Here is a 24,529-nt window from a genome sequence, read left to right on the forward strand (position 1 = left end):
TAGGTCTCAGGTTTTGTTAGCAGGGAGAGGTCTTTCCGTCCCCAAGTCTGTCACCCAAATGATCGAAACCAGTGGTTGATGCATTTTTTTTTTTCTAATTCAGGAGCAGCCATCACGCTGTTCAGGTAGGCAATATAACTTTATTGGTGGAAACTGAAGTTTAATCTTGTCTCATTTTCTGTGACTTTTGAAAATTTTCCTAAATGTTTGAGATAAAGAAAGCAAACAAATATGAAAGGTCATTGTTGGTGATGGGCTGGACCAGGAGGTTGGCTGAATCGTGAACAAGAAGCAGCACATGGTAGGGAGAGGAGTGAAAGATGGCATCCTCACTTCCTATCTGCCTGTTAGCTATCCTGCTAAGTGGCATAGAAGAAAGACCAAGCTACTTAATACAGCATCTCTGTTTTTGACAGAGAAAATGGTTGGCTGAAGGCAAAAGAGCATCTGGGAGGTTGGGAGAGTCAGAACCAGGTCATGTGACACTGTCCATATGTTGGCTTCTAGCCTTCTACTGAGTGCCTCTCTGGCCCTACAGTATCATTGTTAAAAAATTACTCTCTAAAATATATTTTTTTCAGTAGAGGGGATTGAACTTGAGCCTCAAGCAAGCACTTTGCCACTGAACCACATCCTCAGTTCTTTTTACTTTTTTTATTTTGAGATGGGGTTCTCATTCAGTTGCCCATGGTAGGTCTTTCTTTGTTTGTTTGTTTGTTTGTTTGTTTCTTTCTTTCTTGCTTGCTTGCTTTTGAGATAGGGTTTCTCTGTGAAATAGTCCTGGCTATCCTAGAACTCTTTTTGTAGACTAGGCTGGCCATGAACTCAGAGATCCGCCTGCCTCTGCCTCCTGAGTGCTGGCATTAAAGATGTGCACCACTACCGTCTGGCCTATTTTTTAAAATTGTTCATTTATTTATTTTCTATGACTGTCTATCCCATTTTCTTTCTTTAGTATCTAAGCACATTTTTAAGCACACTGTACCCTTTTCAGAGTTTGTTTTGGCCTGGAACTGACTTCTTGTGCTTCTGTAGCCTTCTCTGTGTGAACCAAACGTTAAACTGCTAAGCAGTGGTGAGGCCCTCCATTGTGTGGCTCTACTTAGCACATGGTGTGTCAGCTGGCTATGTCCCCTTCAGGTTGGTAAGAGTGGAGCCTCATGCCTGTGGGCCCTGACTTGGGAAGTCTATCTGCCCCAGCTCTGGGAAGCTTCTGGGTCCACACTGCAGTAAGCATTTCTACCTAGTCTCCCATCACCAAGTAGCTTGCCACTGCTCATAAACCCCATTCAAGTGCTCAGTAGCAGGGCCCTTTTAAAGAGCCATGCCTCTGTATGCCATGAACACCAAGCCTACTTGGAACTTTTTTTTTTTTGCCTGCAAATAATGACACCAACACTTGTTATTAATTACAAAAGCTTGGCCTTAGCTTAAGCTTGTTCTCCACTACCTCTTATAACTTAACCCATTTACATTAATCTACATTCTGCCACATGGCATTATTTTTCTTTTGTCCCATACCTCCTGTTTTTTCCCTCTGTCTCTCTAGCTAATCCAGTCTTTCTTTTTCCCAGAGTTCTCTCTTTTCCTGGAAATCCCGCCTATTCTCTTCTTGACTAGCTATTGGCCATTTAGCCCTTTATCAAACCAATCAGAAGGTGCCTTGGCAAAGACACGTTTTTTACAGGGTAAACAAATATTCCACAACAAATGGGAATCAATTGGACTGGGGGCATAGCTCACTGTTGGAGTATTTTCCAATCATGTATGAGGCCCTGGTGAGCCTCTGCACCGGGGTGGGTTGGGGTGAGGCTGGCTTGAGAAGAGGGGAGCAAATAACCTTTGTTTTTTTTTTACAGGTTCTCTCTCTTCCCTCTACTGCTGTCTTCTCTCTCTTTTTTAAATAAGGAGGCTTGGGGATATAGCTCTGTGGTAGAATGCTTGTCTAACATACACAAGGCTCTATCCTCAGCATCTGACAAACAAAATCCATGAAAGACAATAAAGCACTGCAGTGTAGGGTTGAAAGCAGGATGATGTGTTTAAATTGTGATGTTTTATCCTCAAAAGTTTGACACACTGATCTGGAGAGGTGGCTCAATGGTTAAGAACACTGACTGCTCTCCAGAGGACATGGTTAGATTGCTAACACCCACATGGTGGCTCACAATCACCTGTAATTTTAGTTCCAGAAGATCAAATGCCCTTCTGGTGTCCTTAGGCACCAGGCACTCAAATGGTATACATTCAAATATCTGATAAAATAAATAAAAAATATATAAAAATGACATTAAAGCTGATCAAAAAACATAAAATTAGGGAAGGGGAAGCTGTTTAGATATTGAAAATGAATGCATTGTTTCATAGAAGTGGAAGGAATGACATTGAAGTCCAAAAGTAGCAAGGAGAGGAGAAAGTTAGAAGCAGGCCCTGATTCTTTACTTTTGTTTTCTTTATTTATGGTGTTGGGGATAGAGAACCTTGTGCATATGAGACATGTTCTCTCTGAGATACATCCCTAGCCCTTGGGCTTGGGGGCTGCCTTTCACTATATAGCCCAGGCTTGTCTGGAACACTCCATCCTGCCTTTACCTCCAAGGGGCTGGGGGTTCTAGGCATGTACTGCTGTATTCAGGTCCTGATTGTGTACTTTCCAATGTGCAGCACTTCAGTTATTCCTGTCACAGCCTCGGACCCAACGACCATTTTATACAGGACAGAATCTTTGTCATCCAGGTCACTTGTTAGAAAACCACTGAGCTGACTCTTGACCTTCACATGATATGGAATAGCTGGAACTTAAAGAGGAAAAATCCAAACAGTTCTCAAAGCAAAAAGTCCTTTCTGTTGATAACTCCAAGTAAGGTTCCATGGGTTCTAGGATCAGTGTCTTGTGGGAGCAGGGGTCTAAGAAAGTAAGACCCTACCCTGGGCTCCTTATGGAAGTGTCTTTGGCTGGGCATGGTGGCACACACCTTTAATTCCAGCACATGGGAGGCAGCACTCTTGAGTTTGAGGCCAACCTAGCTAACAGAGTTCCAGAACAGTCAGGGCGACACAGAGAAACATTATCTCAAAAAAAAAAAAACAATAAACAACAATAGCAAAAAGAAAGTTTCCTTGTCTGCAAAGGAGGCACAGGAGTGCTGAATCAATATTGGATAGAGGGCTTGCGAGAGAGCTCGCTTGGTGACGTGCTTGTCTTCAAGTATAAGTGACGACACAGAGAAACCACTGAAGCGGACTACTCCATGAGTAGAAAAAAAGGTTTATTGGGGACCAAAATGCCAAGGCTGGGGGGTGGGGTGTGGTGAGAAACAAAATGATGGAAGAGCAAGTGGATTTTATATGACAGGATAAATAACCTGTTGAATCTGTATAATGTTACTTGTATATTACTTGTATGTATGTTTTCAGGGTTGACTGTTTGGCAATGGACAACCAATTGCTGTGCTCTTCCCTGGGGAAGACCGCCTCTCCCACTCCCAGCCTTCCTCAGTTCTTTGGAGGGTTGGGGCAGTGTGGGCTTTCCCCCAGCCAGTTTGACATGCTCATTGTTGCCATCCTTGTTCAGCTCAATTTGGAGAGTCATGTAGTGAGACTTTATGAGCATAATTTCTGATATTATTATCTTTAAAATTTAATTTTATGTATATGAGTGCTCTTAACTGCTGAGCCATCGCACTAGCCCCTAAGCTTATTCTTAACTCAGAACTTTAAAGCATCACCATGGGTTGCTTTTCTGAGTTTATTTCTAATAGATTTGTAAGCAATAAAAGATTTTAAATGCATAAAATAAAAATTCCAAACAGCTGGATGTGGTGGCTCAGCCAGTAATCGCAGCTACCCCAGAAACTGAGGCAGGAGAATCACAAATTCAAAGCCTGCATGGGCCACAGAGCAAGTTTAAGGCCAGCCCAGGGAATTAATTTAGTGAGACCTTGTCTCAAAATAAAGAACTTTTTAAAATAAAAGTAAGACTGACAAAGACAGTGTGACTTAATCAATGTTTGAGCACTTCCCTAGTGTGTCCAAGGACTTAGGTTTAATCTTTAGTACCAATAAATAAGTAAATTGATAACAAAAATTCCAGAAATGTCTCATACACTATGTGCATTGTATATGCATGTTCCATTTATTCACCCCAAGTCTGTCACTACCTGCTGTGTGATAGGTGTTGCTGTTAAAGATCAGACAGGTCCCTATTTTGTCTTTTACCACATAGAACTTATGTTCTACATCCTTCCTTTCTATTTTTATTTCATTATTTAGAAGTAACAATAACAGTTATAGATTTGATTTCTTTACTGTTTTAATACTTGGATTTATTTGATCTTCACAATGACTCTATAAAGTGGGGATAATCATAATTCCCATTTCACAGATAGGGAAAACTGAGGCATCAAGACTAGCTCATTTACCCAAGGTACATATCTGTTTAATAGCATAGAGGGATTTAAAGCCATTTAGTCTGGCTTCAGAGTCTCTGTCTTCTCCTTCTCCCTCCCTCTTCCTGTCGCCTGTGAGATAGACACCTTAGCAAGTACAGACTGCCTTACGCTAGAAATAGTTCATAAATCACAAAGTTTCTGAGGTTCACACAGAGTTGGTGTAATGCCTCCCTACTTTCCAACTGTGTATCACTGCTCTTTCCCATTTTTCTTTGTATGAACCAATAGTTTTAGTACAGAGGTGATCCTGAATGACCCCACCCTTTGGCAGTATATCAGCAGTATATTTCTCAAAGGTCTCTTTTGCCTCAACTCTCCCCACTTTTCTCTAAAACATTTTTTTTTAATTTTTAGAGATGGGGTTACTCTGTGCAACAACAGCTCTGGCTGTCTTGGAACTCACTGTGTAGACCAGGCTGGCCTTGAACTTAGAGATTTGACTGCCTTTGCCTCCCACTGCTGAATTAAAGGCATGGGCTACCACCGCCTGACTTCTCTAGAATACCTTAACTGTTCGCTATTATTCATTTCATCACCACACACCCTGTCTGTATGGGCAGAATCGCACACAGAAGCTTGCCTATGATCATCACTCACTCAGAGGCATGTAATTGGTATGTTTTTGTTCCAAGTCAAAAGCTCAAAGTCATGAGGCATTAATTTGATCTTTCTCAGTGGAGACTTCCTATTGCAGCTTCATGATGTCTTTGAAAATCTATAGCTAGTCTGTCTACCGAGCAGAGCGTGGCTCCTGATTCTGATAGAGCTTGACTGGGACTCCAGCCCTTTTGTTCCTTGATATGTGCTGGGGATCTGAACCACGAGGGTTGATGCTGTGGAGATCGTCACTGCTTTCTCAGTGGGTTCTAATATTGCAACCTTATTGAATGGCATTTGCTGATGGAACTGGCTCTGTCCATGTGATCCTGTAGTCACTGAGCATCCATTTTATAGACTGCTGTGTTCAAGGTCTTGCTGAAGGTGGTGCACTGAGCCGTGGTGGTGCAGCTACATGGCTGTTTAAGTGCCCCCTTGCCTGATTTGCAGCCACACGCTCCTGATTGAGCATAGGTAAACAAGGTGATATTTAATCCACCAGCCTTTTCATTTTGATGCTCACATTGTTTCCATGTGTCGTCTGTTAAATAACACAACAGTGAACATCTTTGTGCTTTAGTCTTTGTCTTCATTTTACCACTCCCCGCAAACCTCTGGCAGTTAGGGAATCAAACCTAGAATCTGTCTATGAGAGTTGTGGTGTGTGTGCCTGTGTGTATGTGTGTGTATGTTAGTGTATGTGGGCACGTATGTGCCATACCATGTGTGTGTGTTTATATATATTTTTGTGCACATATGTACTGTAGTTCATGTATAGAGGCCAGAGAACTCTGGGGTTCATTCTGGCCTTTGACTTTGTTGAGGAAGGTCTCTCTGGTTTCATTTGTTGTGCTATGTACTTCAGACTGCTTGGCTGAAAGCTTCCAGAGAGTTCTCCTGTCTCTATCTTCCACCGTGCTGTAGGAATGGTGGAATAACAGATGTGTACCACATTAGATTTTTTACATGGGTTTCGTGAACTGAACTTGGGTTGTCAGGCTTTTGAGGCAAATGCTTACACATGCTGAGCCATCTCCCTAGCCCAAATCCAGGATCTTGTGCCTGCCAAACTAGCACTCTAGCACTCACACACACCACCACTGAACTACACTCCTAGTCCAGAAGTCTAATGTTAGGTCACACACACACCACTGAACTACACTCCCAGTCCAGAAGTCTAATGTTAGGGTCAGAGTATATTTTAAGGTTGAACATGCAGTAATCTGGACAGTGGGTGTCTTGGTTATGGTTTCTATTGCTGAGATGAAACACCATAATCAAAAAGCAATTTGGGGAGGAAAGAATTTATTCGGCTTATACTTGCACACCACAGTTCATCACTGAAAGAAGTCAGGACGGAACTCATACAGGGCAGGATCCTGGAGATGCAGAAGCCATGGTGGAGTACTGATTATTGGCTTGCTTTCCCTGGCTTTTTCAACCAGCTTTCTTACAGAACCCAGGACCAGCAGCCCAGGGATGGCACCACCCATCGTGGGCTGGGCCCTCCCTTGTTGATCACTAAATGAGAAAATCCTTACAGCTGCATCTCAAGGAGGCATTTCCTCAGCTGAGGCTCCTTCCTCTCTGACTCTGGCTTGTGTCAGGTTGACACACAAAAGCACCTAGTACATAAGGTGAGAGAATATTCAGGTGGCTCTGGAGACGTGACTCAGTTGGTAGAGTGCTTCCTTTGCATGCACAAAGCCATGAGTTTGATCACCAGTACCTTATAAAAATTGGACATAGGGGCTGGGGAGATGGCTCAGTGTATACAGTGCTTGCCTTGTAAGCATGAGAACCTGAGCTCTGATCCTCAGCAGCATGTGATGAGCCTGGTGGTGTGCCCTTGTAACCTTAGCACTTGGTAAGCAGGGACAAGAGAATTGCTGCATGATTTCCTACCGGAAGACAAGAGAATCTACATTGTTCCTTGGAGTCTGGTCCTTTCTCTGACTCTGTTGGAGATCACAGAGATCTAAACTCTTGTCCTGATTTGCTTCTGAAGTTCATCACTCAGTGTTAATTCCATTCTTATGTCTTCACAGAGAAGCTTTATGGTGACGTTCCTTATATAGAAGAAAGACACAGACATCGCTATGAGGTATGCCTTTCATCTGAGTTACTGAGGGATGTGAATAATTGGTGCAGAGAATCCCAGCAATTCTAAGTAGGCCCTTTGGGAACTGTGTCCAGCTTCATAATATCTGTAGGTGAGGCTGCTATATTTCTGTAGCATCTCTCATCATCATGGTGGGGAGCACAGCTGCACATAAAAAGCTGGAGCAGTAGCTGAATGCTACATCCTGGTTTACAGACTGAGTGGGGGAAGGAGAGATACTGGGCCTGGTGTGAGCATTTGAAACCTCAAGACCACCTCCAGTGACACACTTCCTCCAACAAGGCCACATTTCCCAATCGTTCTAAACTTTCTCAAATAGTGATAATGACCAAGCATTCAAAAATATGAGCCTATGGGGGGCATTCTTATTCAAACCACCACAATGGGTTAATTGTATTTGTCTTTGTCAATTGGAGTCAGCTTCTAGAAAGGGACAGAAAAGAGTCCCAAGATCAAGGGAAAGAGGAATTTCAATCCTCACTCAAACTTGTGATTTGGGGTCCGGGGGAGATGGCTCTGGGTAAAGTGCTTGCCTCATAAGTGTGAGAACTAGAATTTAGATTCCTAGCACCCACATAAGTGCTGGGAAGTGTGATGGCCTGTCTATCATCTCAGCACACAGCAGGCTAAAGCAGGATTCTCTGGGCAAGCTGGGCAAGCTCCAGGTTCAATAGGGGGCCCAACCTTAGTAGACTATGAAAGAAGATACCCAACATCAACCTCTGGCTTCCATGTGCATGCACACTCGAGCACATGCACCCATACCCATGTGTACCCATAACATGCAAATATGCTTATACACATGCACACTATACACATACACATTTTAAAAATTAGAATTTGGGGATAGATAGTTTATGTTACTTTCTTGTTGCTTTGTAAAATACACACAAGACAAACTTAAGGAAGGATTTATTTTGATTCACAGTTTAGGGAGAAATAGGCCATGATTATAAGGAAATCATGATGGGGAAATCAGATATGAGGTATCTGATACCATTTTGACAGCAGTTAGGAAGAAGGGAGGGAGAAGGGAAAGTAAAGGGGAGGGAAGAAGGGAGGAATGCTGATATTCAGCTTATTTTTTCCTTATTTCCTTTTTATTTAGTTCAGCTCCCCTAACCATGGGGTAGTGCTGCCTCTATCAGGATGGATATTCCCTTCTTAGCCAGTAACTCTTTTGAAATGTTCTATACACATGCCCAGAAGTGTGTCTCCCCAATAATTGTAAATCTAGTTAAACTGACAATGAAGATTGGCCATCACAGATTGTTAAGTACACCTAACTCAGGGAAGCAGCAGATACAAGGATGTCTATAAGTGGTTGGTATCAAGGTTCTGATTCAGAATATTTGCATTGCCATGGTCCTTTTCCCTATCCTATCTCTGAGTGATACAGCATGAACCTTCCAGGTTCATGTGACTTGAATTGACTTCATTTCTCAAATTCATCAGGAATTTAAAATGAGATTTGGGGTGTTGAATATAGGAATTAAGTAGAGGGTCAATGCAATGGAAAAATCTTCCAATGGATGCAGGACCTCTTTATAAGCTGTTTGAATTTCTCTGTAGTTCAAAGCTTGACTTTCTTGCTTTCATTTCCAGGTAAACCCTAACATGATCAACCGATTTGAGAAGAAAGACCTTCGCTTTGTTGGTCAGGATGTAGATGGGAAGAGGATGGAAATTATTGAATTGACAAGTAAGTGGGTTCTTTGTTTCTAGAAAGCTTCATAATGACCTAACACCATTTTGTCATACACAGACTAATTTGGGATCTAGTTCATTGTCCCCTCCTCCAATTCCTCAATCCCTTGAAATACATACAGAACTTGTGTGGAAGCACATTGCGTATAATCCTTGTCATTTTGGGACCTGCTAGTCTGAACTTAGCATCAGTAGCTGTATTTTCCCATCTACCAGCTGTACAAGTAGCAGACAGCTTTGCCATTTCCCCTTCTCAATCCCGTGGCAGCTCTAAATGCTCTGCAGAAAGCAGACAGCTCTTCTACTGGTGTTCTTGCTCTTCTCCTTGCTCTTGTTGGTAACTATGGATGTCTACTCTATGCCTATCCCAGATCATCTACTAATTCTCTCTACTGCTTGTGCTTGAAGGGCTACCTTGGCCAGTCATTGAATTTCTAGACACTAATCATTCCACTTAGAGTTTTTCATAAGACCAAACAAGGGGCTGGAGATGTAGCTTAGTTGGTAGAGTGCTTGCCTGGTATGTGCAAAGCCCTAGGTTTTGTCCCCAGCACAGTATAACCTAGGCATGGTGGCACATTCTTGTAAAGTAATCCTGGCAGGAGGAGCAGGAGTTCAAGGTTATTCTTGGGTACATGTTGAGAACAGCCTAAACTACATAAAACCCTGTCTTAAAGCAAACAAAACACAAAGGACTAGACTTCTGTTGAGGAAAAGCTCAGAAGAGAGCCTGTAATTAAAGTACCTAGAAAGTTTTGATTCAGGGAGATTGCTTTGATTTAAAGACCAGCCTGGGCTTGTAGTGAGTTTGAGGCAGCTTTGGGTTATATGAAATAAATAAGTAGCACAGAAATTGTATATGACTAGGCTAGGAGACCCTGAAAGCATAGATTCAAAAGCACACATTTGTTACAAGACAGAAGGCAGCATTCTTCTCATTCAGCCCTACCCAGACATAGTATGCCTGAGGTCCTAGCTTCTCTCAGCTCCTTAGATTGCCCAGGGGTCAGCATGAATGCTCTTTCTCTCTGTAGCTAATACCTTTTCCACATTTTTAAGTGATTAAAAAACTTCAAAAGAACATTTGTGACATGAGAAAATAATTATGTAATTATGTTACATTTGAGTTTCTGTGTTCATAAATAGTTTTATTGGAGATTGGTATAGGGGTAGGAAGGTGTAACCTTTTTTTCTCACCAAGGTCACAGCTGACATTCTTGTGACGAAAGATTAATAAAAGAAAAGAAATGGATGGGGATTTAGCTCAGTGGTAAGAGGCCCTGGGTTCAATCCTCAGCTCTGGAAGAAAACAAACAAACAAATAAATAGAAGAGCAAAGCATATTCCAGTTAGCTTTTCTATTATTGTTATATACCACTATGACCAAAAGCAACTTAGGGAAGAAAGTGTTTATTTCATCTTACAGGATATGTATAGTCCATCATCAAGGTAAGCCAAGGCACAAGCTTGAAGTAAAACCACAGAGGAATGCTGCTAATTGACTTGCTCCCAGGTAGCTTTCTTATACTTCCTGGCTATGGTATGGTCCACAATAGTCTGGCCACCCCACATCAATTAGTAGTCAAGAAAAATATTCCAAAGACATGACCGTGGGCTAATCTGATGGAGGTAGTGCTTCAAATGAGATTCCTCTTCCTAGATGTGTTAAGTTGACAACTAAGATTAGTGATCACAAATCTACTCCTTGTTAATCAAACAAATCACTGTTAAACCATAACTTTTTCTTTTTTATTCCCAAGATCTCATGTTGGTATTGTAGTATATAATGGTCCAATTTTTAAAGTCTCAGAATCTTTAAAAATTTTAATGCTTTAAAAGTTCAGTATCTCTTTAAAAGTCCAAGACTGTTTAACTATAGGCTGTGGTAAAATTAAAACAAACAAAAAAGCAAGCAAACAAAATAATTATATACTTTTTTATTTGAAGAGAATAGAACCAGGGTACAGGTACAACCAGATCAAAGCAAAACCAAAATCTTAACAGTGTAAAAAACTCCATGTCCGTAGTCTGGGACTCATTCATAATCTTCTGAGCTCCAAAAGGTTTGGGCAGTCCCACTTCTCTGGCTCTGCCATCTACAGCACTCAGCTTGTGTTATAGGTCCAGGCTGGCTTCCTTCCACACTTGCTACTGTTTTTGGCTGTTTGTTGTTCCAGAGTCCTGGAGTCTACAATAATCTGGGGTCTCCACTGTAGCTGGGGTTGCACCTTCATCAGTGGCCTTCCCTAGCTTCTCTTCTGGGATTCGAACTCTGCCATATGGCACTGATCATCTTCTCTCCATGACTCTTTAGTTCTTCAGCTTTCATGCCACCAAAAAATCACTAGCACTGCCAGGTGGTGGTGGTGCACACTTTTAACCCCAGTCCTTGGGAGGCAGATACAGGGGCGGGGCGGGGTGAGATCTCTGTGAGTTCAAGGTCAGATTGAGTTCTAGGATGTCCAGGCTTACACAGAGAAATCCTATCTTGAAAAAACAAAACAACCCACCAAAAAAGTACCATGTAGGCCACTCTTACACATTAATAAGGTAGACACTGACCAAAATTAGGGAGGAAAGGGCTTATTTTATCTTACAAGTTACAGTCCATCATCAAGAATGCAAGGAACTTTCATCTGGCGATGGATGGAGATAGAGACAGAGACCCACACTGGAACACTGGATAGAGCTCCCAAGGTCCCAATGAGGAGCAGAAGGAGGGAGAACATGAGCAAAGAAGTCAGGACCACGAGGGGTGCACCCACCCACTGAGACAGTGGAGCTGATCTACTGGGAGCTCACCAAGGCCAGCTGGACTGTTACCAAAAAAAAGCACGGGATAAAACTGGACTCTCTGAACATGACGAACAATGAGGGCTGATGAGACGCCAAGGACAATGGCACGCGGTTTTGATCCAACGCAATGTGCTGGCTTGGTGGGAGCCTAGCCAGTTTGGATGTTCACCTTCCTAGATATGGACGGAGGGGGGAGGACCTAGGACTTACCACAGGGCAGGGAACCCTGACTGCTCTTTGGACTGGAGAGAGAGGGGGAGAAAAGTGGGGGGAAGGGGAGAGGGGTGGGAGGAGGGGGAGAAGAATGGGAGGAGGGGGAGGGAAATGGGAGGCTGGGAGGAGATGGAAATTTGTTTTTTTTTTCTTTCTTTTCTTTATTCTCCTTTTATCAATAAAAAAATACATAAAAAAAATAAAAAAAAAATAAAAAAAAAAGAATAATATACCAAGTGAAAAACTAAAAAAAAAAAAAAAGAATGCAAGGCAGGAGCTTGAAGCAAAATCCGTGGAGAAATGCTGCTTGCTGGCTTGCTACCAAGCTCACATTCAGCTACCTTTTTTAATACAGCCCAGGCCTGGTGCTGCCCTCAGTGAACTGGACCCTTTTGTGTCAATTAGCAATCAAGAACATGGTGGCCCACAGCCATGACCACAGGTCTCTCTGGTGGAGGCAATTCTTTTGGAGAGGCTTCCTCTTCCCAGGTGTGTCAGGTTGACAAGATTAGCTATCACAAAGCCTAACAAGTCTAGCTAGTTTCATGTGACACAGGGGCCTTCAGAAATGAAGACCCAAAGATTCAGGGGAAACTCTTTTTATTCTTAGCTTTGAAGAGGAATAGACAGTCTTGTGGAAATGTGATAAGGCATTATGGTAAATGTGGTCAGGTGTAATAGACTGAGGGCCAGCAAGACTGTCCAGATTCTTCTTGGCCTCTCTCTGCAGCAATCTTCCCTCACAGATGCAGGGCAGAATCCCCTGGGAATGAGGGTCTTCCCCTCTACCCTGCTGGTTTTGTTTTTATTTTTCTGATACAGTCTCATATATTCCAGGCTTGTCTTCTTCAACTCAGTACCAAGCTGAGGCTTGCCTTGAACTTTTGATTTCCTTGGCTCTACCTTCCAGATGCTGGAATCACAGGTGTAGGCTACCATGCCTGGCAAGAATGAGGGAATTATGACCTACTTTCATGAATGGTGATTCCAAGAGTTTATGCTGGCTCTCACATACAAAGGCAGGAATTGTCAGAGTGACTTTGCTTTTAATGTTGCAGTAAGAGAGATGAAGAGGAAAGACACTTCATGACTTGCAATGCTTAAAATAATTTATTATTCAGCCCTTTGCAGAAATATTTGCCACCCCCAGTCTAGACACATAACTATACATTTTATTTGACAAACTTGAAGACTTGGGGAATTTCTTCTTGATCTGTTTGTTTGAATGGATGTTCTCTTGGCATGTTAATTTTATGTCAAACAATTTAAAAGCTCTACAAACTCTTCCTCAAGACATTTTACATTAATGTACCATCAGTCTCCTCTCCTGGGAGTTTCTTACCCTCTCTGCCATTGACATTTGGAGCAAGATTATTCTTTGTTGTTGGGCTGTGTGGTTATTGGTCAGCATCCCTGGCCTTTGGTCAGTGGATACTAGTAGCAGACCTACTTCCCCCTACCCTGTAGTAATAAGAGCGGCGGGGCTGCATCCCCAACACCCCAGCCGCCTGCTCGGCTAGCTTTTGCCCCGAAATAATTACACGGACACTGTATTCTTTTAATCACTGCTTGGCCCTTTAGCTCTAGCCCTTACTGGCTAATTCTGATATCCCGATCAACCCATCTCTAATAATCTGTGAGCACCGGTCTTACCGGGAAGATTCTAGCCTAAGTCCATCCTGGGTCGGAGCTGGGGCATGGCGTCTCTCTGAGGTGTCTGCTCCGGAGAGGAGAGCTGTGGAGTCTGAGCTCACTTCCTCTTCCTCCCAGAGTTCTGTTCTGTTTACTCCTCCCACCTATCTTCTAACCAATGAGGACCAAGCAGTTTCTTTTTATTTAACCAATGACCTTCCTCCATCACTACCCCTTAGTTGTAGTGTTCCAAAATAATCTTTACAGAGTTGGGGGAAATGTCTATCTTCTTGGCAGAGTATTTGTCCAGGATGCACAAGGTCCTAGGCTCAATCCACAGTATCTCAATGCCAGGTGTGGTTGTGCATGCTTGTAATTGTGGCACTTGGAAGGTAGAAGCAAGAAGATCAGGAGTTCAAGGTCATCCTTAGGTTCATTGAAGTCTACTTGGGCTACAAGAAACCTTGTCTCAAAAACCAAACCAAACCCAACCCAACCAACCAACCAGTCAAACAAAAAAACATCTGTAGACACTAGCAAATCAGGAACCGCCTCCTTCCTGATTAATGACCATTCTCCTAGGTCATCAACTTGCTATTGGACTGTAAGCTCTTCCTCCCCTTCACACCGCAACTTGTAATCACTTGTCATGTGCCACAGAGTCTGTTAATGCAGAGAGGTGTTTGAGATTGCCCTTCCAGTTCCTGTCACCTTAGCCTCACTGCATGATGGCTTCAAGTCTGACTTGTCCTCAAGTTCCTCCCTGCCTCTAGGTTCTCCCATCTCTAGTACTTTCTAAGCAGGACAGGGCTCTGGCTTTGCAGTCTAATCATGTGAAATTGTTGGAGAAACCTCTCTGATTGGTTGAGTGTGAAGTACATGTTGGATACTCCAAAATGGAAGCCCAAACTGGGTATGGGGGTGCATGCCTGTAATTCCAGGATTTAGGTGGCCAAGCAGGAGGATCACTGTGAGTTTGAAGACTATCTAGTTTACATAGTGGGCTCTACGCCAGCCAGGGTGACATAAGGAGACCTTGTTGACAAATCAATTAATAGCCAGGCATGGTGGCTCATGTCTTTAATCCCAGCACTCGGGAAGCAGAGGCTGCTGGATCCCAGAGTTCCTGGACAGCCAAGGTCTACAGAGAGACCCTGTCTCAAACAAATCCATAAAATAAAGTGTTAGAATGATGTTAGAAAACCTGCTTTTTCTTTCTTTCTTTTTTTTGATGGTGGTGCACACATTTAATGCCAGTATTCAGGAGGCAGAGGCAGGTGGATTTCTGTGAGTTTGAGGCCAGCCTGGTCTACAGAGTGAGCTCCAGGACAGGCTCCAAAGCTATACAGAGAAACCCTGTCTCGAAAAAAACCATATATATATATGTACATATATTAATATATATGTAAATACATATATGTGAAATTGTCAAAGAACAAATTTAGCTTGCTAAAAATATTATTGATCATAAACAACCAAAATATATAAAATTGAAATTTTTCATTATTATGCTTTATTTTATTTTTACTTTAAAAAAATTGTTTTTATTGATTTATATATTTTCCTCCATTTCCCTCCCTTCTTCTCCCCTCCCCTTCTACCTTCTCTCATGATCTCCATGCTCCCAATTTACTCATGTCTTTTTCTACTTCCCATGTAGATTAAATTCCTGTATGTGTCTCTTAGGGTCCTCATTGTTGTCTAGGTTCTCTGGGATTGTGAATTGTAGGCTGGTTTTTCTTTGCTTTATGTCTAAAAGCCACTTATGAGTGAGTGCATATTATATTTGTCTTTCTGGGTCTGGGTTACCTCACTCAACATGATGTTTTCTGGATTCATCCATTTGCCTGCAAATTTCAAGATGTCATTTTTTTTCAGCTCTGTAGTACTCCATTGTGTAAATGTACCACATTTTCCTTATCCATTCTTCGGTTGAGGGGCATTTATGTTGTTTCCAGGTTCTGGCTATGACAAACAAAGCTGCTGTGAACATAGTTGAGCACATGTTTTTGTGGTATGATTGAGCATCCTTTGGGTATATACCCAACAGTGGGATTGCTGGGTCTTTTTTATTTATTTTTTTAATTAATTAATTTATTTATTAAGGATTTCTGCCTCCTCCCCTCAACCGCCTCCCATTTCCCTCCCCCTCCCCCGATCAAGTCACCCTCCCTCATCTGCTCGAAGAGCAATCAGGGTTCCCTGACCTGTGGGAAGCCCAAGGACCGCCCACCTCTATCCAGGTCTCCTAAGGTGAGCATCCAAACTGCCTAGGCTCCCCCAAAGCCAGTACGTGCAGTAGGATCAAAAACCCACTGCGATTGTTCCTGAGTTCTCAGTATTCCTCATTGTCCTCTATGTTCAGCTAGTCCGGATTTATCCCATGCTTTTTCAGACCCAGGCCAGCTGGCCTTGGTGAGTTCCCGATAGAACATCCCCATTGTCTCAGTGTGTGGGTGCACCCCTCGCGGTCCTGAGGTCCTTGCTCGTGCTCCGTCTCCTTCTGCTCCTGATTTGGAACTTGAGATTTCTGTCCCGTGCTCCTCTGTCTCTGTCTCCTTTCATCGCCTGATGAAGGTTAATATTCATGAGGACTATGTGTTTGTCTTTGCGTTCACCTTCTTACTTAGCTTCTCTAGGAACATGCATTATAAGCTCATTGTCCTTTATTTATGGCTAGAAACCAAATATGAGTGAGTACATCCCATGTTCCTCTTTTTGGGTCTGGCTTACCTCACTCAGGATAGTGTTTTCTATTTCCATCCATTTGTATGCAAAATTCAAGAAGTCCTTGTTTTTTACTGCTGAGTAATACTCTAATATGTATATATTCCATACTTTCTTCATCCATTCTTCCGTTGAAGGGCATCTAGGTTGTTTCCAGGTTCTGGCTATTACAAACAATGCTGCCATGAACATAGTTGAACATATACTTTTGTTGTATGATAGGGCCTCTCTTGGGTATATTCCCAAGAGTGGTATTGCTGGATCCAGGGGTAGGTTGATTCCGAATTTCCTGAGAAACCGAAACACTGCTTTCCAGAGTGGTTGCACAAGTTTGCATTCCCACCAGCAATGGGTGAGTGTCCCCCTTTCTCCACAACCTCTCCAGCAAAGGCTATCATTGGTGTTTTTTATTTTAGCTATTCTGACAGGTGTAAGATGGTATCTTAAAGTTGTCTTGATTTGCATTTCCCTGATCGCTAGGGAAGTTGAGCATGACCTTAAGTGTCTTTTGGCCATTTGAAGTTCTTCTGTTGAGAATTCTCTGTTCAGCTCAGTGCCCCATTTTATAATTGGATTGATTAGCCTTTTACGGTCTAGTTTCTTGATTTCTTTATATATTTTGGAGATCAGACCTTTGTCAGTTGCGGGGTTGGTGAAAATCTTCTCCCAGTAAGTGGGTTGCCTTTTTGTCTTAGTGACAGTGTCCTTTGCTTTACAGAAGCTTCTCAGCCTCAGGAGGTCCCATTTATTCAATGATGCCCTTAGTGTCTGTGCTGCTGGGGTTATACGTAGGAAGTGGTCTCCTGTGCCCATGTGCTGTAGAGTACTTCCCACTTCCTCTTCTATCCGGTTCAGTGTGTTCGGACTGATATTGAGGTCTTTAATCCATTTGGACTTGAGTTTTGTGCATAGTGATAGATATGGATCTATTTTCATTCTTCTACAGGTTGACATCCAGTTTTGCCAGCACAATTTGTTGAAAATGCTGTCTTTTTTCCATTGTATACTTTTAGCTCCTTTATCGAAAATCAGGTGCTCGTAAGTTTGTGGGTTAAAGTCAGGGTCTTCTATTCGATTCCATTGGTCGACTTCTCTGTTTTTATGCCAATACCAGGCTGTTTTCAATACTGTAGCTCTATAATAGAGTTTGAAGTCAGGGATGGTAATGCCTCCAGACAATCCTTTATTGTATAAGATTGTTTTGGCTATCCTGGGTTTTTTGTTCCTCCATATAAAGTTGATTATTGTCTTCTCCAGATCTGTGAAGAATTTTGATGGGATTTTGATGGGGATTGCATTGAATCTATAGATTGCTTTTGGTAGAATTGCCATTTTTACTATGTTGATCCTCCCAATCCAAGAGCAAGGGAGGTCCTTCCATTTTCTGGTGTCTTCTTCAATTTCTTTCTTCAAAGACTTATAGTTCTTGTCGAATAGGTCTTTCACTTCCTTGGTCAGGGTTACCCCAAGATATTTTATGCTATTTGTGGCTATCGTGAAAGGTGATGCTTCTCTGATTTCCCTCTCTGCTTCCTTATCCTTAGTGTAAAGGAAGGCAACTGATTTTTTGGAGTTGATCTTGTATCCTGCCACATTACTAAAGGTGTTTATCAGCTGTAGGAGTTCTTTGGTAGAATTTTTGGGGTCACTTATGTATACTATCATATCATCTGCAAATAACGAAAGCTTAACTTCTTCCTTTCCAATACGAATCCCCTTGATCTCCTTATGTTGTCTTATTGCTATTGCTAGAACTTCAAGCAGTATATTGAGGAGGTATGGAGAGAGTGGACATCCTTGTCGTGTTCCTGATTTTAGTGGGATGGCTTTGAGTTTTTCTCCGTTCAATTTAATGTTAGCTGTTGGCTTGCTGTAAATAGCTTTTATTATATTTAGGTAGGATCCTTGTATCCCTATTCTCTCCAAGACCTTTATCATAAAGGGGTGTTGAATTTTGTCGAATGCTTTTTCAGCATCTAATGAAATGATCATATGATTTTTTCTTTCAGTTTATTTATATGGTGGATTACATTGATAGATTTTCGTATGTTGAACCAGCCCTGCATCTCTGGGATGAAGCCTACTTGATCATAATGGATAATTTTTCTAATGTGTTCTTGGATTCGGTTTGCCAGTATTTTGTTGAGGATTTTTGTGTCGATGTTCATGAGTGAGATTGGCCTGTAATTCTCTTTCCTGGTTGAGTCTTTGTGTGGTTTTGGTATCAAAGTAACTGTAGCTTCATAGAAGGAGTTTGGTAATGACCCTTCTGTTTCTATATTGTGGAATACATTAAGGAATATAGGTATTAGCTCTTCTTGGAAGTTCTGGTAGAATTCCGCATTGAAACCATCTGGTCCTGGGCTTTTTTTGGTAGGGAGGTTTTTGATAACCTCTTCTAATTCTTCGTGACTAACAGGTCTGTTTAGATTGTTCACCTGGTCCTGGTTCAACTTTGGTATATGGTATTTATCTAAAAAAGTGTCCATTTCTTTTATATTTTCCAATTTTGTGTTATACAGGCTTTTGTAGTAAGATCTAATGATTCTCTGAATTTCCTCTGTGTCTGTGGTTATGTCCCCCTTTTCATTTCTGATCTTATTTATTTGTGTGTTCTCTCTATGTCGTTTAATTAGTTTGGATAGGGGTTTGTCGATCTTGTTGACTTTCTCCAAGAACCAGCTTTTTGTTTCATTGATTCTTCTTATTTTTTTTTTTTTTTTGTTTATCGAGACAGGGTTTCTCTGTGGTTTTGGAGCCTGTCCTGGAACTAGCTCTTGTAGACCAGGCTGGTCTCGAACTCACAGAGATCCTCCTGCCTCTGCCTCCCGAGTGCTGGGATTAAAGGCGTGCGCCACCACCGCCCGGCTATGTTTCATTGATTCTTTGGACTGTTTTCTGTGTTTCTATTTTGTTGATTTCGGCCCTCAGTTTTATTATTTCCAGTCTTCTACTTCTCCTGGGCGCGTCTGCTTCTTTTTTTTCTAGAGCTTTCAGGTGTGTTGTTAAGTCCCCAATGTATGCATTCTCCGTTTTCTTTAAGTGGACACTTAGTGCTATGAACTTTCCTCTTAGCACTGCTTTCATTGTGTCCCATAGGTTTGAGTATGTTGTCTCTTTATTTTCATTAAATTCAAGGAAGACTTTAATTTCTTTCTTAATTTCTTCCTTGACCCAGGTGTGGTTCAGTAGTTGACTGTTCAGTTTCCATGAGTTTGTCGGCTTTCTGTGGGTAGCATTGTTGTTGCCTTCTAACTTTAATCCGTGGTGATCAGATAGGACACAGGTGGACACTGATATTTTTTTGTATCTGTGGAGGTTTCCTTTGTTTCCAAGTATGTGGTCAATTTTTGAGAAGGATCCATGAGCTGCAGAGAAGAAGGTATATTCTTTCCTATTTGGGTGGAATGTTCTATAGATGTCTGTTAAGTCCATTTGCTTCATTACCTCCAATAATTCTCTTAATTCTCTATTAGGTTTCTGTCTGATTGACCTGTCCCTTGGAGAGAGGTGTGTAGAAGTCTCCTACTACTAGTGTGTGTGGTTTGATGTCTGCTTTGAGTTCTAGTAATATTTCTTTTACATAAGTAGGTGCTTTTATATTGGGGGCGTAGATATTCAGAATTGAGACGTCATCCTGATGAATTGTTCCTGTTATGAGTATAAAGTGACCATCTCGGTCTCTTCTGATTGATTTTAGTTTGAAGTCAGTTTTGTTAGAAATTAATATGGCCACACCTGCTTTTTTCTTAGGACCATTTGCTTGAAACACCTTTTCCCAACCCTTTACTCTGAGTAGGTGCCTGTCTTTGTGGTTGAGATGTGTTTCTTGCAAACAGCAGAATGTTGGATCCTGTTTTCGTATCCAATCTTTTAGCCTGTGCCTTTTTATAGGTGAATTGAGCCCATTAATATTAAGTGATATTAATGACCAATGGTTGTTTACTCCGGTTATTCTTATTGCTTTTGGTAGTAGAGATTGTGTGTCTCCCTTCTTTGAGATGTGCTGGTGAAGGGTCACTAGATGCCTGGGTTATTGTAGGCAGTGTTGGCAGTGTTGGATTCCTTGGGTTGTGAGTTTCCTTCTATTACTTTCTGTAGGGCTGGATTTGTGGCTACGTAGTGTTTAAATTTATTCTTATCCTGGAATGTCTTGTTTTCTCCATTGATAATGAACGATAGCTTGGCTGGGTATAGTAGTTTGTGTTTGCATCCATGGTCTCTTAGCTTCTGCAGTACATCTCTCCAGGACCTTCTGGCTTTCATAGTTTCCATAGAGAAGTCAGGTGTAAGTCTGATCGGTTTACCTTTATAAGTTACTTGCCCTTTTTCCTTTGCAGCTCTTAATATTCTTTCTTTAACCTGTATATTTTGTGTTTTGATTATTATATGGCGAGGGGATTTTTTTGATCCAGTCTGTTTGGTGTTCTGTATGCTTCTTGAATATTTAAATGAATATATTTCTTTAAGTTGGGAAAGTTTTCTTCCATAATTTTGTTGAATATATTTTCTGGGCCTTTGAGCTGTGAGTCTTCTCCTTCTTCTATTCCTATTATTCTTAAGTTTGGTTTTTTTTATTGTGTCCCATATTTCCTGAATGTTTTGTGTTGAGAATTTGTTGGCTTTGCTGTTTTCTTTGACCTGTTCGTTTATTTTCTCTATGGTGTCCTCAGCATCTGAGATTCTTTCTTCTATCTCTTGTATTCTATTGATTATGCTTGTTTCTGTAGACTCTGCTCGTTGACCTAGATTTTCCATATCCGGCTGGTCCTCAGTTTGTATTTTCTTCCTTGCCTTCATTTCAGTTTTCAATTCTTGAACAGTTTCCATTACCTGTTTGATCGTTTTATCTTGGTTTCCCAGGGTATCATGTACATATTTATTCATTTCTTCAAACTTTTTGTTATACTTCTCATCCATTTCTATAAGGGCATTTTTTACATGTTGTTTAAGGGACTCTATTGCGTTCATAAAGTCAATTTTTTCCACTTCTTCTGTGTTAGGTTGTTCAAATACTTCTGTTGTAAGATCCTTGGGTTCTGGTGTTTTCATGTTGTTTTTCAGATTATTGGGTGAGTTCTTGCCTTGGCGTCTGCCCATCTCCTCCTATTAATCCTATCTAATGGGTCTTTTAAAAACCGGATCAGGTTTCCCTGCTGGCCCAGGGCTCCGCTTACAAAATGCCCTCGCTCTGTTTCCTGGTTTCTGCTGCAGGCCAAGAACCCTCTCACCCCTCCGAAGGGTCTTCAGGACAGGACCAGGCTCCCCGTTTGCCAGTGACCTGGCCAACCAAAGGCCTACCTCTTTGATTTGATTGTAGTAGGGTGATCTGCTCTCCTTATTGCACGCCTGACCCTGCCGCTTGCGTCTGCTGCCGCGCTGGTCTCCCAAAGCCTCTTCCTGAATGCGGTGTCGCTCTGCCGCGCCTGGCGCCGCCGCTCTGCCTCTGTGCATCTGGCGCCGCCGCTCCGCCTCTGTGCGTCTCGGATTGCTGGGTCTTGAGGAAGGTTGTTTCCTAATTTTCTGAGAAATCACCATACTGACTTCCAAAGTGGCTGTACCAGCTTGCACTCCCAGCAGTAACGGAGGAGTGTTCTCTTTACCCCACATCCTCTCCATCATAAGCTGTCATCAATGTTTTTGATCTTGGCCATTCTTACAGGAGTAAGATGGAATCTCAGAGTTGTTTTGATTTGCATTTCTCTGATGACTAAGGATGTCAAGCATTTCCTTAAGTGTCTTTCAGCCATTTTAGATTCCTCTGGTGAGAGTTCTCTGTTTAGGTCTGTACTTCATTTTTTTTTATTGGATTATTTGTTCTTTTGATGACCAATTTTTTGAGTTCTTTGTATATTTTGGAGATCTGCTGTGGGGTTGGTGAAGATCTTTTCCCTACAGGCTGCTGTTTGTCTTGTTGATCATCTCCTTTGCTTTACGGAATCTTCACAGTTTCAGGAGGTCCCATTTATTAATTGTTTTTCTCAGTGTCTGTGCTATTGGAGTTATATTTAGGAAATGGTCTTCTGTGCCAGTGAATTCAAGTGTTCTTCCCCTCCTTCTCTTCTATGGGAAAACCTGCTTTTTCAACCTATGTGCTTTAGGCTTCCAGACTCTCTTTACAACTTGGCATCTGGTTCTCCATCTCAGCTCAGGTCATAATTCTCCGATTTAAATGCTTTTTTCTGTCTTTTACCATTTCGATGTTCCATAATCTATTTGAGTGCTTCAAGAATCCCAAATAGAAAGGGAGTGGGAGTGAATCCCAATCCGGGAGGAGACTTGATGTTGGAGATGGCTTCCTTGAACATAGTAGCCTCTTACCTAGACCCTGAAAGAAAATAATGGATATTTAGTGTGTTTATTAGATGTTTGATCTAAAAGCCCCTGCTAGGGAGTCCATATGTACCTGTGGTGTGCCTCACAAAGTGGTCGATGGATGTTAATTCCTCCCTTTATGGAAGAGGCTGGAGTTCATTAAATAACATGTCCAGGACCATTGAGCAGGCATTAGGAGGTGGGGAGTAAACTTGAGACAGTCCTCCTGCTTCAGCTTCTCAAGTGCTGGCATTACAGTGTAAGCCACCGTGTCTGGTTGCTGTGTAGAGTTTTGAATGAGAATAGTGATGGTGTGTTTCAGGAGTCATTTTGATGTTGAATTCAAGTGTGATCACTGATGGCTGTTGAAGGCTACCAGCCTTTCGTGACTTGTGAGAAGGGGCAGAGGATTTCTTAAGCAAATAGCTGTTTGTTTACTTGGTTCAAGTGCTTATTCTCTTTTTATTCTCGTGCTTCTCTTATTATCAGCAAATACCGAGAGGCCACTTTCTTCACAAAGCTTTAGATTCCCATCGACGCCTTCAGATTTAATGAAGGCTGGGAAAGAAATGAGAGCTGCTGTAAAACCTTGCAGGTTTTAAAAGCCGACTGCAAGGGAATTCATTTTATGAAGGAAAATTCCCCCGAAGATTTGGTCTTAAGTACCCTTTAGAAGCATAGCCACAAGTCTCTACTGTCCCTCAAGGATTCTGAGAGGAACAAGACTTGAGATTTGTAGAATGTCAGAATCTGCTTAGAAGCCATTAAGAGCATTACTTTTAAAGGTACTTTGTTTGACTGATAGAACATCATCAAAATAAAAACTCTTTCATCATTCTTCATATCCACACAGAGAATTTGCTTGAATAAAGCGATTCCGAGCAATGATCCATTCATTGAAATAGTCTGTCCCTGGCTATGACATGATGTGTGTCACAGCATCTCTCCATAGCTCTGCAGAAATAGAAGCACTGTCTTTTTCTTTCTAAGACATCCCTAGATATTATGCTATAATGTTTAATGTGTTTTACTTTAAAGTTATATTGCTCAATTTCTTCTCTAAGCATAGATGACTTTTTGTTTTTAAAATAAATTTTTGTTTATTATGTTTTTGTGGTTTTTTACTTTAGTACATTTATTTATTTGTGGGGGGTGGGATTGAAGGGGGGTCTCATGCCATGACTTGTGTATGGAGGTTAGAAGACCGTTTTGATGCTTTCCTTCCACCACATGGGTTCCAGGGATGGAATTTAGATAATCAGGTTTGCTGGAGGCAAACATTTTACCTGCAGAGCCATTTCCTAAGGCCCTTGGTTTTTTATTTGGTTTTGTTTTTCTGAGACAGGATTGCACTATGTATCTGAGGCTTACAGTGTAGACCACAACTTTCAAAGATGTGGTGATCCTCCTGTCTCTGCCTCCTGAATGCTGGGATTACAGGCTTTTACCACTATGTTTAGACTGTTCTAGTTTGCTTTCTGTTGTTATAAATAGTATGACCAAAAGCAACTTGGTGAAGAAAGAGTTTATTTTGGCTTATACTTCCAGGTCACAGTTCATCACTGAGGGAAATCAAGGCAGAAAGTGAAGCAGAAACCATGGAGGAACACTGCTTGCTGACTTACGTTCTAGATCATGCTGAGATATATATATCCTAGACCCATTTACATGCGGATGGTGCTAATCACAGTGGGCTGGTCCTCCCTCATCAATTAAGCCAATCTCTTACAGACATGGATAGGCCAGCATGATTAATGCAGTTCTTCACTTGAGGTCCCCCTTTCCCAGGTGACTCTAAGTTCTTCACATTGACAATAAAAACTAATGAGGACACAGACTTTTGTTTTGTTTTGCTTTTCTTTGAGAGTGGGTCTCCTATAGCCCAGGATGACTTTGAAGTGTAGCTGAAGATGACCTTGAACTCCTGATCTTCCTGCCTCCACCTCTGGGGTGCTGGGATTATACTCGC

The 24,529-nt window shown here is 41.8% G+C and overlaps 1 protein-coding gene across 4 annotated transcripts in view; it reads left to right on the forward strand.

Annotated features, from left to right (window-relative positions):
• The window catches only part of Ctps2 (CTP synthase 2), a 123,402-nt gene that overhangs the window by 77,124 nt on the left and 21,749 nt on the right, over window positions 1-24,529 (forward strand). For all 4 annotated transcript variants that reach the window (XM_075957151.1, XM_075957152.1, XM_075957150.1 and 1 more), the window contains exons 15-16: window positions 7,097-7,152; window positions 8,776-8,872. In XM_075957151.1, the coding sequence (XP_075813266.1) occupies window positions 7,097-7,152; window positions 8,776-8,872 (153 nt within the window). The remainder of the gene's footprint in view (window positions 1-7,096; window positions 7,153-8,775; window positions 8,873-24,529) is intronic.

The sequence above is a fragment of the Microtus pennsylvanicus genome, chromosome X, assembly GCF_037038515.1.
Source record: "Microtus pennsylvanicus isolate mMicPen1 chromosome X, mMicPen1.hap1, whole genome shotgun sequence".
NCBI lineage: Eukaryota > Metazoa > Chordata > Mammalia > Rodentia > Cricetidae > Microtus > Microtus pennsylvanicus.